The 13610-nt window shown below is 39.0% G+C and overlaps 1 protein-coding gene across 1 annotated transcript in view; it reads right to left on the bottom strand.

Annotated features, from left to right (window-relative positions):
* Positions 1 to 13610, bottom strand: part of TMEM236 (transmembrane protein 236) — a 39830-nt gene that overhangs the window by 14535 nt on the left and 11685 nt on the right. The window contains exons 2-3 of the mRNA XM_010859986.1: positions 13053 to 13125; positions 8164 to 8305 (exon numbers count right to left, since the gene is read on the bottom strand). Coding sequence (XP_010858288.1) covers positions 8164 to 8305; positions 13053 to 13125 — 215 coding nt within the window. The remainder of the gene's footprint in view (positions 1 to 8163; positions 8306 to 13052; positions 13126 to 13610) is intronic.

Below are 13610 nucleotides of genomic sequence, written 5' to 3'. Positions count from 1 at the left end.
GTAAACAGTTATTACAGTTTGTTCAACTTTGGTTATAGTTACACTGCAACCCAGCATCCCATATATCAGGAGAGCTTAAAAAGTTGGAGACAGAGTGTCACACTATAGAGCCTGATTCTTTCATTCTTAGATTTGCCTGTGCACGTGACAAAGCCAAAAACTACTGCATGGATATACCCTACGCAGGCAGAGACAGCTTGCACCAGCTGACAAGAGCATGTAGTATGTACTGCTTCTCAATTCTGTGATCAGTGATCAGCGATACCACCTTGGTATCTGGAAATTTATTATGATGAGAGTATTCACACTAGAAAAGCTGGCAAATGCTATCCATAAGGACTTTTACCCCTCCTCAACCAGGAGAGAGAGTTTAAATACTGGCCAGCATACTACTATCTCTCTGCTCAAAACTGCATACAAGTTTTCATAAAATAATAATAATAATGAATTCAACCCATCATCAGTTCTGCAGAATCTCATGGGCATACATTCTCAGAAGTGAGATAATGGTGACAACTTTTTTTAAAAAGGCATTGGATCCAGTAAATTCAATACCCTCAATTCAGTTTCAGTTCCCTGCTAGACACTGCACAAATCTGAGAAGAAATATTAATAAATGTATGATTTCTTAATTTTAGGCAATGTGAAATTCTAAGAGAATTCTTTTGTCTGAGGACACAGCAGGAAGGCTTGGCAGTTTAAAGGCCATCTTTCCCTCTATAGACTCATCTAACACTGGACAAGAGCTGCTAAAAACATAAAATTATTGATTTTTTTAAACCCCATTTCTTAAGATTGTGAAAACTTTCTTAATATTCTAATCTTCAGTTTTTCATTTGAGATATTCTGGTCCTTCTCTTTGATAGGTGTTTAGATCAGAGAATGTAATTTAATTAACAATATATAAATAGAAAAATTATTTTCTACATTTAATTAATATATATTAAGTATAATATATTATACACTGTAATAGTCAATTATGTTAATAGGGAGAAGGCAATGGTACCCCACTCCAGTACTCTTGCCTGGAAAATCCCATGGACAGAGGAGCCTGGTAGGCTGCAGTCCATGGGGTCGCAAGTCAATTATATTAATTATGCTGATAATTAACATAATAAACACATAATATATTAATATGCACTGTGCACGTGTGTGTCTGTGTGTGCTTTCATTCATGTCCAGCTCTTTGCAACCCCATTGACTGTAGCCCACCAGGCTCCTCTGTCCAAGGGATTTCCCAGGCAAGAATACTGGCATTATTATACAGAGTGAAGTAAGCCAGAAAGAAAAACACCAATACAGTACACTAACGCATATATATGGAATTTAGAAAGATGGTAACAATAACCCTGTATACGAGACAGCAAAAGAGACACTGATGTATAGAACAGTCTTTTGGACTCTGTGGGAGAGGGAGAGGGTTGGGTGATTTGGGAGAATGGCATTGAAACATGTATAATATCATATATGAAACGAGTCGCCAGTTCAGGTTCAATGTACAATACTGGATGCTTGGGGCTGGTGCACTGGGATGACCCAGAGGGATGGTATGGGGAGGGAGGAGGGTTCAGGATGGGGAACACGTGTATACCTGTGGCGGATTCATGTTGATATATGGCAAAACCAATAAAATATTGTAAAGTTAAAAAATAAAATAAAATTTAAAAAAAATAAAAAGCAGGAAAAAAAAAAAAAGAATATTGGTATGGGTTGCAATTTCCTAATCCAGAGGATTTTTCCAACCCAGGGATCCAGCCTGAGCCTCTAGCATCTCCTGCATTGGCAGGGGGATTCTCTACCACTAGCACCACTTGGGAAGCCATATAATACACATTAATATACAATAAATATTAAATAATCCTAGATTTTGAAATGGTTTGATGTTCCTCTACTAGTTAAGTGCTTGGATATAGACCAGAGCTAAAAACCCAGCCTGAGACCGTTCTGGGTGACAAAAAATGGACACATGTGGGAATGAGCCTGATTCCTTGCCTTCAGAACACTTAGCTTTAACTATATGTATTTGTTAGTATAGTTTTAGAAACCTGCTATTGCACCCACTAGACTGTGCGTGCATGCTCAACCACATCTGACTTTTTGCGACCCCATGGACTGTAGCCAGACAGGCTCCTCTGTCCATGGAATTTTTCAGACAAGAATACTGGAGTGGGTTGCCATTTTCTCCACCAGCGGCTCTTCCTGACCCAGGGCTGGAACCCCGGTCTCCTGCATTGGCAGTTGGATTCTTTACCTAATCAGCCATCACGGAAGCCCCACTAAACGGTGAGCTCCATGCAAAGGGGACTCTGTCTGCTTTCACCACCTCTCTCTTTCACCCACCACTGTACCCTCAGCACCTAGTGGAGTGTCTGGTATGCATCAGATCCTCTATAAAAATTTGCTGCATAAACGGTAGGAGGAACCCCTGATACGGAGTTCTATAAGCATGAGGGCACCATGGGGATTCTGGTGGGGGAAAAAAAATCTGCACTAAGGGAAGGAAGCCCAACTATCAAAGCGAGGCTGAATAATAACCCCTCCCTGGGACCCCACCTCCCCCACGTTCTCAATCCTCTCACATCACAGGAAAACTTTCGAGTCCTGCAAGTGGTCTACCACTCAGATAGCCCTCTGCCTCAGGGTCCTAAAGACAGCCCTTGAAGCAAGATGAGAAGCTTTGGAAGGCATTTGGAATTCCTGGCAGTGCAGCCTGGGTACCTTCCAGCGACCGTGGCCACCACAGAGCATGCGCATGAGCGGTGTGAGCTCACCCAGCCTCTAGAACCCCGCGAAGGTGGCGGGGACTCAAGGTTTTCCAAAGCCTCCCAAGCACCAGCAGCGACAGGAGTGACTGAGCACGGGCAGACGTGCCAATGAGTGATTCCAAGAAGAGTTTGTGAGTTCATAGGAAGCAGCCTTTACAACACCCACTCCACTCTCAACAACAGAGTCTGAGCAAACTGGTGTCCCACTACTAAAGTATACACGACTTAAAAGGCTCTCTGGCCATCAGCTCCACAACCTGTCACTCTCTTCAATCCTATGCAAGGAAATTTAGATACCAAAAATCCATGACCTATCCCTTTAATTTCTAGCTGGGGCCTTAAATTTTTGTTGCTATTATAAAGTAATGCATGCTGGATTTGCTTCCACACAGGGGGCATAGGTTCCATCCCTGGTCTGGAACTAAGATTCCGCATGCCCTGTGGCCAAAAAGATAATAAAATAAAGTCAGGTTAAAAAAAATAAAGTATTGCCCGCTAAATTCTTTATGTTCTCTTTCTCTTACCAGACCCTGAAAATGTTTATTTTGAAAATACCTTGCAATTCTCAAAAACTGCACTTTATATATTTAAAATGTTCATACATTTTACTTCCTTCCTAGAGAAAAAAAATAACAATTAAATACCAAATTGCTACGCTCACGTAAAGCTGTCCTACTCAAAGGGAGTCAGCTCAGACCTGACAGCACCTGATGCCCCATGTTGTTTGGCACAGGGACCACGGCAGTCTAATTTCTGGCCGGGTCTGCGCTGACCTAATCCTGACAGCTGGTGCTTCATTAGAAGTTATAAATCAGAAACTCTACCCTTCTCTCACCCCCAGTCTGGTAAATGGCTACTTGTTTCTTGAGAAGGGGGGAAAAAATCCTAGAGCTGACATACTTTTCTGAAACTTCCTTCTTCTAAACAGCAAAGGGAGAGTATAAAAGGAAATGCCTTCCTCCCCTTCTTGGCATGGCTGCGGACTCAGTGTTCCTCTTATGTGCTCTCTAACCACATTGCAAAACACATTATGGAAACCAGTGAGCACATCGGGTTCAGACTGTGTGATAAGCTTTTTCTTAAAAAGAAGCAAAGGGGAACTTGAGATGCCATTCATTTTATTCAGAGAAAAGCAGTGTCCTTTTTTTTTTTAATTTCTTTTCCCATCTCTAACATGCCATTTGGTTATGGAGTGATAAGTTCCATTTCAAAGAAATCTGAGATGGAAATTCCTTTCAGAATTTGGATTTTATCTCTTGGGTTTTAACTTGCTATTGGTCTCAGTTCCTGATACTTTCTATGGTCAAAGGCTCTCAATCAGGGTGGGCATCAGAAGTGCCTGGAGAACTTTAAATAAATTACATATGCCAGCCTTAAAACCTTGCATATCCTTTGAGCGTGAAATTGCACACGGAGGCATTTCACTTGAAGAAATGATCATCTGTGCTGCTGAAGTGCCTGCAGCACTTGCTCCAAGTCTCTGGGTATTAAAGAGACTACACAGAAGGAACTGGAGCACAGCCACTGAGAACAGATTTATTTGAAAACCTTACACTGCCAACATCATACCTGGCACCTCTTACTGATGTGACAGTGGAAACCGCCTCCTCTGCAGGGCTATGATGTTTTCCACTCAAATAGCCTGTTGATCTCACTTCTAGCAAGTCACGTCTGACTCTGCAGCAAAACCTCATGGAGCAAAACCATCTTGCCACCCGACTGGTACAACCCCCTGTGGCTCCTCTGTGTTCGTCCTCATGAGCAGCCAGTCCATAATAGTCCCTCTCTTCTGCCTAGGGCTGTTGCCAAGGAGTCTGGGCATGTGCGATGCTCAGGGTCTTCTAAGGACAGTGTCTGTGGTCATCATACTGATATTATTCAGCTGCCGTCCAGCAGCAGTTAACTCTATCTCCAACCTCTGCTGGGCTAGACACATCATGGAGTGAGTGGCTGCTGACTCCTGTACATGGCAGAGGGTCCCCGCAAACAGAGACCCCCTGCACCATCCACACACCTGTAACCTAACTGGGCACGTCTCCCCTGCCCAGCTCAAATACACAGCATCTTATTCATTTTAACCATATCCTTGTCCTTTTCTTCTCAACCCTTTCACTTTTGAAAAAGTCAGAACAATAATGTTTGTCGTAGCTAAAAACTAGGAGGGGACATCTCTGGTGGCACAGTGGATAAGAATCCGCCTGCCAATGTAGGGAACACAGGTTCAATGCCTGGTCCTGGAAGATTCCAAATGCCACGGAGCAACTAAGCCTGTGTGCCACAACTGCTGAAGCCCACACACTCCAGAGGATATTCAACAGTCTAGACCAACAAATGAGACCATGGGAGATACATCTTGGGTCTAGTTTAAAAATGGGAGAGAGAATAACACGGAAGGAAGAAGAGAGATGAAGTCTAGTCACTAAGAGGTTAGGACCAAGCTAGCAAAATTCAGATGGAAATGTTAAAGTGTGCTCATTTGTACTCACAAATTAGTAAGAGCCACTACCTGGTGGCTCAAACAGTAAAAAATCTTCCTGCCACGCAGGAGACCTGCGTTTGATCCCTGGGTCTGGAAGATCCCCTGAAGAAAGGAATGGCTACCCACTACAGTATTCTTGCCTGGAGAATGCCATGGACAGAGGAGCCTGGTGGGCTACAGTCTATGGGGTCACAAAGAGTCGGACACGACTGAGAGACTAACATTAGTAAGAGCAGGAGACATGCAGGCTATATCTTGTATTCTTATTGTTTGCTCACATGACTAGGACTTGACAGTATTAGGTGCTATGGGCACCTGTGACATTACATGCCTTGGAGATCTGTGTTCCAGAAAATATTCCCAACTGAGCCACAGTCTATGGGAAATGACCCACTTAGACATTATAACGTGGTAATCACTTGATACTTTGGCATTTCAACTGGTACTAGGAAGTTAGCAGAAAGGATCCCTTGGGCCAGTGAAGATTAGTTTAACCATATATCAAATATAGAGCTTTTATAATTTTTTAAATTTAGAAAAAGAAAAGCTAAATGAAGATCAAATTTTGGTGGCTTGGAATTAAAGAGTTAAGACAGTTGGGGAGGTGGGAAGGGATAGAATGGGAGTATGGGGTTAGCAGATGCAAACTAGTATATATAGAATGGTTAACACCAAGGTCCTACTGTATAACATAAGGAGCTATATTCAATATCTTGTGATAAACCATAATGGAAAAGAATACATAAAAAAGAATGTTTATATATGTACAACTGAATCATTTTGCTGTACAGCAGAAATTAACACAACATTGTAGATCACCTATACTTCAATAAATAAATATACTGATGCAACAACAACAACCAAAGATAATTAGGCTAGTGCAAGAGTATCCATTAAGTCCAAGCTTTGTAGAATACCTTAGTTTCATCTAGCACAAGGTGAAAACTGCAACAACTGGTGTGTATGCATTTCAAACTATCTGGAGAGAGCAAAGAACAGAATATATGTTCTTTACCGACACTTCCTAAGGGAAGTCAAATTAGTCTGAACTCTGTCCCACATCCCTATCCTACCTCTTCTATGCTAAGGTAGCATATGCAGTGAAACCATATTTATGTTTATGTTCAGATTGATGTTTTATAATCTATGTTTATGAATTTACATATTAATATTCCAGAGGATAAATGAGAATATCCCATTGATTCAAAATTCATACAATTGATTTTATTAGTAGCCTGTTAAAATGAGTATAGGAGACTATTTGAGTTCAAATTTTACACAAAAATTAAGTATACTTATAATTAATATTTATAAAAGTATTTTGAAAGAATGATAGTTTTTTAAGTGTGACTTTATTAAAGAATGGAGCTACTTAACTAGACATTAACCCTCCTAAGTTTGAGCAGAGAAGAGCTCAAGAAAGAGGCTCTTCAACTAAGAAGCAGCAATTGGACAAGATGTTCTAGAGTCTTCTCCCCAGGACTGACTTCTTCCTTGGGGTTCTCTTATTTTGATTCTTTTTTCAGCATTATTTCTTAATACCAGGAAAATTTCCCTTTAAAAAACCAGTTCATCCCTTAAAATATAAAATGCCAATAACTTATGCTCAGAAATATACATGTGCATTTTAAAAAAAGAATTTTCACTAAAAACTTAGAAAGTTCACATTCACATGGAAAATACAGACTCATTAAAAACAGTCCAATTTCAAAATAGACTTGTGTCATTAAGGAGTCTAAAAAAGTAGTCAAGGGTTTGACAATTCTCAAACCACCTCAGTTTAAGACAAAACACTCAGTTCAGGAAGGCAGGTGTACCTTGGGAATACCTTTTCCTCCACAGACTCATTGGCTGCCACTGTCATCTTCTCTGCCTTATCACCTGTGTTATTTTAAACATAACAGCTTCTCGTCCCCCACCAAAGGACAAAGTGCAAAATATGAAACTCAGAGTCTCAGATTTCATGGTGGCCTCCAATTCAGTTCTGCTTTTCAAACTGAGGAGCAAGAGTGGCCAGAGGGGTGGTGGCTCACTCTTCCATAAGGTAGGGGTGGTGGCTCACCCCTCAGTCATAAGAAATGACTGTCTAGTGTTTTCCTTCCTGGTTGTAGTAGTCACCTTACTATCCCAAAGCATTCTCCTATGACTCACTCAATTTACCCCCATCCACCCCATCAGTCAGGGAGTGATGAACAGAACGTACCAATTTTAAATGCAAAATCTTTGCCATCCAATAACCACACCATGCAAATATTGTACATCGAACACAGATACTATCACATAAAACTAAAGTGGAGGGGACTTATGACTGACCAAACAAAATATTCAGTTAACAAAATACTTTTTTAAAAAGGCCAATTGATATCTAGTTTCAACTGTTCCCTTTGGAAAAATGCGGCATATCTTGGTAATCTTCAGCATTTTGACAATTCACAATCATGAAGCAACTAAATTTAAAAAAAACAAATAAATCTCCAGGAAATATCTGCAGTAGTCATATTAATTCCCATATCAAAAGTATCCAGACTAAAAAGTGTGTTAGTCACTCAGTTGTGTCCAGACTAAACTTCTTATTTATTCATCTAAACTTAAGGTTTTGAGAGAGTTCCTAAAATACAAATGTATAATAATTTACTTATGTAATTTTCTTGTCAGAGCAAACATTAAAGATTTAGTAGTCAATATTTAGTAGGTTTATTCGTTTATAAGTACTATCAAAATCAAAAAAAGAAAAGAACTGTATAGCTATCAAAGTAGGTTTAAAAATAATGATATTTAGATATCTTTATTTGTAATTTTCTAACTACAATGTTAGCTCTTAAAAAATATCATGAAACATGTCAACAGATAACAGAATGGGAGAAAGTTGAATTATATGTTAAACTTTTAAAAAATATTTGTATTTAAAAGAATACTTACTCTTTTGCCTCCCTCTAAGAGGATATATCCTGAGTTTTTCAATAATATCAACCACAATCAAGCAAGTCAGAACTAGGGAGACTGGCAGGTCAGGGAACATATCCGGTAACACATCAGTGGAACCATTAATATTCTTTTGAACCTGTTTTCAGAAGACCATTAAGAAGCATTAAATTTTTGTACTTTCTTTGTTCACAGTTCTTTGAGGAATCTGAAAGAAGTGCTAAATTAATTATACATACATTTGCTAAAAGATCAGAAGCATGGTTTTCAGCTTTTTAGGTGTTCAATCCCACAAAGTTTTGAACCATTTCTAAAGATGTCATTAGGATCCACGTTAATGGAAGACAAAACTCTATCAGTTAAAGACAGACTTCAGTAAATGTGCATTAAAATTTAACAGAAGGAATCTCTCCCAACCCAACAGCTATACAGAGCCTCTGAGAGTCCTAGCTCAAAGATGTAGGGAGACAAAGATTAGAGTGTAGGGTCTTCTAAGAAGAGAGAGCTGGGTAAACCCAGCTAGGCTTTGGAGCACTTGCTTCATCAGTTTAAGGTATCCACAAAAAACCTATGGCAAAATCAAGTTAACCGTAGTACATTAAGAGTTTTCAATACCTCTGAGGACAAGAATAAACCAAAGGTTACACCATTACCATTTCTATTCAACACTGTACTGAAGTCCTAGCCAGTATAATGAAGCGAGAGAAAGAAATGGTGTTTAAGTATTAGGAAAAAAGAGAAGCAGAAAGTCATTATTCATAGACTGTATGATTATAAATGGACAAATCTCCCCCAAAAGGATAAATTATTTCCTCATACCAAAAACAGAACAGTTATAAAAAAAGATTTTTAAAAATGATACCATTTGTTACAACCTCAATAAAATTCCAACTTTTCTGTGGAAAATGATAAGCTGATTCTAAAATGAACATGGAGATTCCTTCAAAAACTAGGAATAAAACCACCATATGACCCAGCAATCCCACTGCTAGGCATATACCCTGAGGAAACCAAAATTGAAAAAGATACATGTACCCCAATGTTCATTGCAGCGCTACTGACAATAGCTAGAACATGGAAGCAACCTAGATGTCCATTGACACATGAATGGATAAAACAGCTGTGGTACATATATACAATGGAATATTACTCAGCCATAAAAAGGAATGCTTTTGAGTCAGTTCTAATGAGGTGGATGAACTTACTGCCTATTATACAGAGTGAACTAAATCAGAAAGAGAAAGATAAATATTGTACACTAACATATATATATGGAATCTAGAAAGATAGTACTGATGAATTTATTTTCAGGGCAGCAAAATAAAGAACAAAATAGAGAACAGACTTATGGACATGAGAGGGAGAGGAAGAAGTAGAGGGTGGGGTGTATGGGGAGAATAATATGGAAACTTACATTACCATATGTAAACTAGATAGTCAATGGGATTGCTGTATGACTCAAGGAACTCAAAGAGGGACTCTGTAACAACCTAGAGGGGTGGGATGGGGAGGAAGATGGGAAGAAGGTTCAAAAGGGAGGAGACATATGTATACCTGTGGCTGATTCATGTTGATATTTGGCAGAAAACAACAAAATTCTGTAAATCAATTATCTTTCAATTTTAAAAAGTGGAAAAAAAAAGAAAATACAAAGAGCAAGACATTCTAGAAGAAAAGGAAAACAGGAAGGTTTACTCTTCTGGATACAAAGAGCTATTATAAACATATAAGAATTAAGATATTGTAGTGTTGGCACAGGAATAGAAAAGTAGGCCGTGGAACAGAACAGAAAGCTCAGAATAGACTATGGACACACACATCTGGTTTATTAACTACAGAGAAATGTGACAAGGACAGACATTTTAATAAATGGTGCTCAGTCTATTAGCTATTATTTGGGGGAGAAAAAAACAATCCCTTACTGCACAACACACACAAAAATTAGTTATGGGTAGATTGTGAAGTTCAAAGAGAATTTCAAAATGTTATATAGGAGACTGTCTTTAGGACTTTAAGGTTTAGATTGACAATATGATAAAATTGTTTCAAACAGGTAACCAAAAGAAAATACGGCAAATAAAGTGACACAGTGGACTACTGGCAAAACCAATACAATATTGTAAAGTTTAAAAATAAAATAAAAAAAAGCTTTTATCCATCAAAATATACAATTAAGAGCATGAAGTTACAGAATGAGACGTTTGCAATACATAAAATCGACAAACAGCCTGAAATCTGAATATATAAATAATTCCTCCAAATCAATTTTTAAAAGATAAGCAACACATTAGGGGGGAAACGGAATGAAAAATATGCTCAATCTCATTAATTATTGGGGAAATGAAATTGAAAACTATAATGAAATTCAAGGATATTCTCACCAGAATGGTTAAAATAAAAAGGCTGACAACGCAAGTCCTACTGAGGATGGGGAACACAAAGACTGCTCATTCTCTGCTGCTGCTGCTGCTGCTAAGTCGCTTCAGTCGTGTCCAGCTCTGTGCAACCCCATAGACGGCAACCCACCAGGGTTCCCCGTCCCTGGGATTCTCCAGGCAAGAACACTGGAGTGGGTTGCCATTTCCTTCTCCAATGCATGAAAGTGAAAAGTGAAAGTGAAGTCGCTCAGTCATGTCCGACTCTAGCAACCCCATGGACTGTAGCCTACCAGGCTCCTCCGTCCGTGGGATTTTCTAGGCAAAAGTACTAGAGTGGGGTGCCATTGCCTTCTCTGCATTCTCTGCTAGTGGAAGTCTAAATTAATATAATCTCTTTGAAAAACTGACACTTTTAGCTATAATTGAGTACTTGAATATCTTGTGATCCATCAGTTCTACTCCTGCACATTTAACTAACCCAAATGCTTATATATGGCACCAAGAGACACGTTTAAGGATGTTCACAGCAGCAAAAACTGGAAACTGAAATGACCATCAAGAGTATAACTGATGGGAGTTCCCTGGTAGCCAAGTGGATAGGAGTCCCTGGGCAGGGAACCAAGATCCCACCAGCCAGGTGGCATGGCCAGAAAATAAAATAACATAGAATAGAACTGATAGAGTGTGATATATTTGTAAAATGAAATACTGTACAGGAATAAAAAATGAAAATGAATGAACTACATCTAAACAGAAAAACAAGAATAGCCCATATTTTGAATGAAAGATACACAGACAGAAAGATCATAGACAGATAGACAACAATTTGATTTCCTTGTATAAAGCTTTCAAAAACAGATAAACTAACCTGTGAAGTTAGTAAGGTAGAAGTGACCTTTTGGATAGAAGGAAGGGTAGCCAATAGAGATGGCCTTTAGGGAGCTGGCAAAGTTTTATTTTTTGAACTGAGTAATGTTTCCACAGGGGTTTCCTTTGTAGTATCCCATTAATATTGTCTATATTGTGTGAACTTTTCTGTTTGTGTGTTACACCTCAGTGAAAAATAAGAAAAAAGTAAACAAAAATATGCAACAATGGGTGAAACATAATGAGAAAGTTGGCCCAAAGGGGCCATAGATAGTGCACAAACCATAAGTAGTGCATAAATAGTGCATAAACCATAAATAGTGCATATAGTTTATCTATGATAAACCATAGACAGTGCATCACTGGGACAGCAGTGTTCCTTGAAAGGTCATACCCTGAATTTCTGAAGCTCATAGGTACCTCCCAGGTGCTTTACAAGGTCTCTGGTGGGGAAGGAAGAGAAAATGACAAATCAAGATTCAAATATTTGTGGGTTGCCGTTTGATGCAAAGTCCATCTTCTGAGGATATTCTGTGTGTTCATATACTGTCCTCATGCTGCATCTAGGACATGTTCCAAAGTCATGTAATTTCTAATGATGTCATCCATTACCTGGTATACATCTCTCTCATAGCACTAAGCAGACCTACTCTTGCTTCCTGTTTTTTTGCTCTCTACCATCTGTTTAAAAATTACTGAGGGCTGTGCGGATGTGCTGTCACTTCAGTTGTGTCCAACTCTTTGCGACCCCATGGACTGTAGGCCACCAGGCTCCTCTGTCCATGGAATTCTCCAGGCAAGAATACTGGAGTGGGTTACCATTCCCTTCTCCAGGGGATCTACCTGACCCAGAGATCGAACCCATATTTCCTGAGGCTCCTGCATTGCAGGCAGATTCTTTACTGCTGAGCCAGCAGGGAAGCTCACTGAAGGCTAGAGACTGTCAAATTTTTTTCCTCTATCCTCAGGATCTAATTTCATGTAATATGCACTAGTGACTATCTACTCAACATGTAAATGAAAATTTTATTAATAAATTAAAAAATTACATCTTTCAAGCACCTTACAAATAATAAGATTAGCAGGGCATTCTGCTTTGAATTACTATCTGGGTAATAAGAGTTCTCACAGCCTAAAAGTTGTAGCTATAATATTCCTGTTCTGCAGATACCCATCCATCAGAGTCCCTTGGGAGCTGCCTTTGGTTGAAACATAAATTCAAATTTATTTTCAAATAAACATCACATGCAAATTATTTGGCAACAGATATCTTATCAAAGGTCTTATCATGTGAGTGGCTGTTCCCTGAGATACTGTTCTATTCTCTTTAAAACCAAGAACACTCATGAAAAACATCAGGTTAGAAGAAACAAAATGTGGATCTTCTCTCAAATTCCTTGCTTTTTTATTATTTTCAAGTGACATTCCTTTCTCCCCACCCCTCTACACAAACACCGTAGATTTTAAAAAATTGGCTGTTAGACCTTCCTCCACAATCACAGAGATAACAATGATCTAAGACTGGAGAAAATCAACTTTAAGAAACTTGTTGGGCATACCATTCTGTGAAATTTTAAGAACAGGGGGACATTCTAAAATCTCAAAATCTTACAGGCAGGAGAAGAAATCAAAATTCCATACCTCGGTCACTGCTATAGAAAAGCTGAAGCTGGGAAGCGTGGTGAGTACTATACACATCATCAGAACAGGTCTCCTAGCAAAGGAGAAAAAATAAGCAAAAGCAATAATGTACAAGATCAACAGTTCCTGTTCCATTTTGCCAGCTGTGCAGTTCTTGCACTCCTTTATAGTTTTTCTAAGAAGCCACTGCTTCCCTATTTCCATTTCCCAAATGTTTGAGTATGGCAAAGGGGAACACACAAAAAACAAGGATGTTTTTCTAGAATAAGAGGGTGAAAGGTTTCCAAATAATTAACAAACCGTCGACGGCTAAAAGCATCACAGTGCAAGGCAAATGACGTTCAATATTTTCATAACTCATTCATTAGAATCCTGTCCAACACGTCAGGCTCTGGTGACCAGTTGAAAAAAAAAGAACAGCATGACTCTCTCTAGGGATACTATAGCCCATGCTGCAAAACTGATCTTTCAAAAAATAAATTAGAAACCATATACCATTAGTTAAAGGTGACAAATCTGGATTTTTCTTACCTGAGGGGGGGGGGATTTTATATATAT

Source organism: Bison bison, unplaced genomic scaffold (genome assembly GCF_000754665.1).
Source record: "Bison bison bison isolate TAMUID 2011002044 unplaced genomic scaffold, Bison_UMD1.0 scf7180017864461, whole genome shotgun sequence".
Classification (NCBI taxonomy): Eukaryota; Metazoa; Chordata; class Mammalia; order Artiodactyla; family Bovidae; genus Bison; species Bison bison.
The sequence above is the reverse complement of the archived record's forward strand: the minus strand, read 5'-3'. Positions and strand labels throughout refer to the sequence as shown.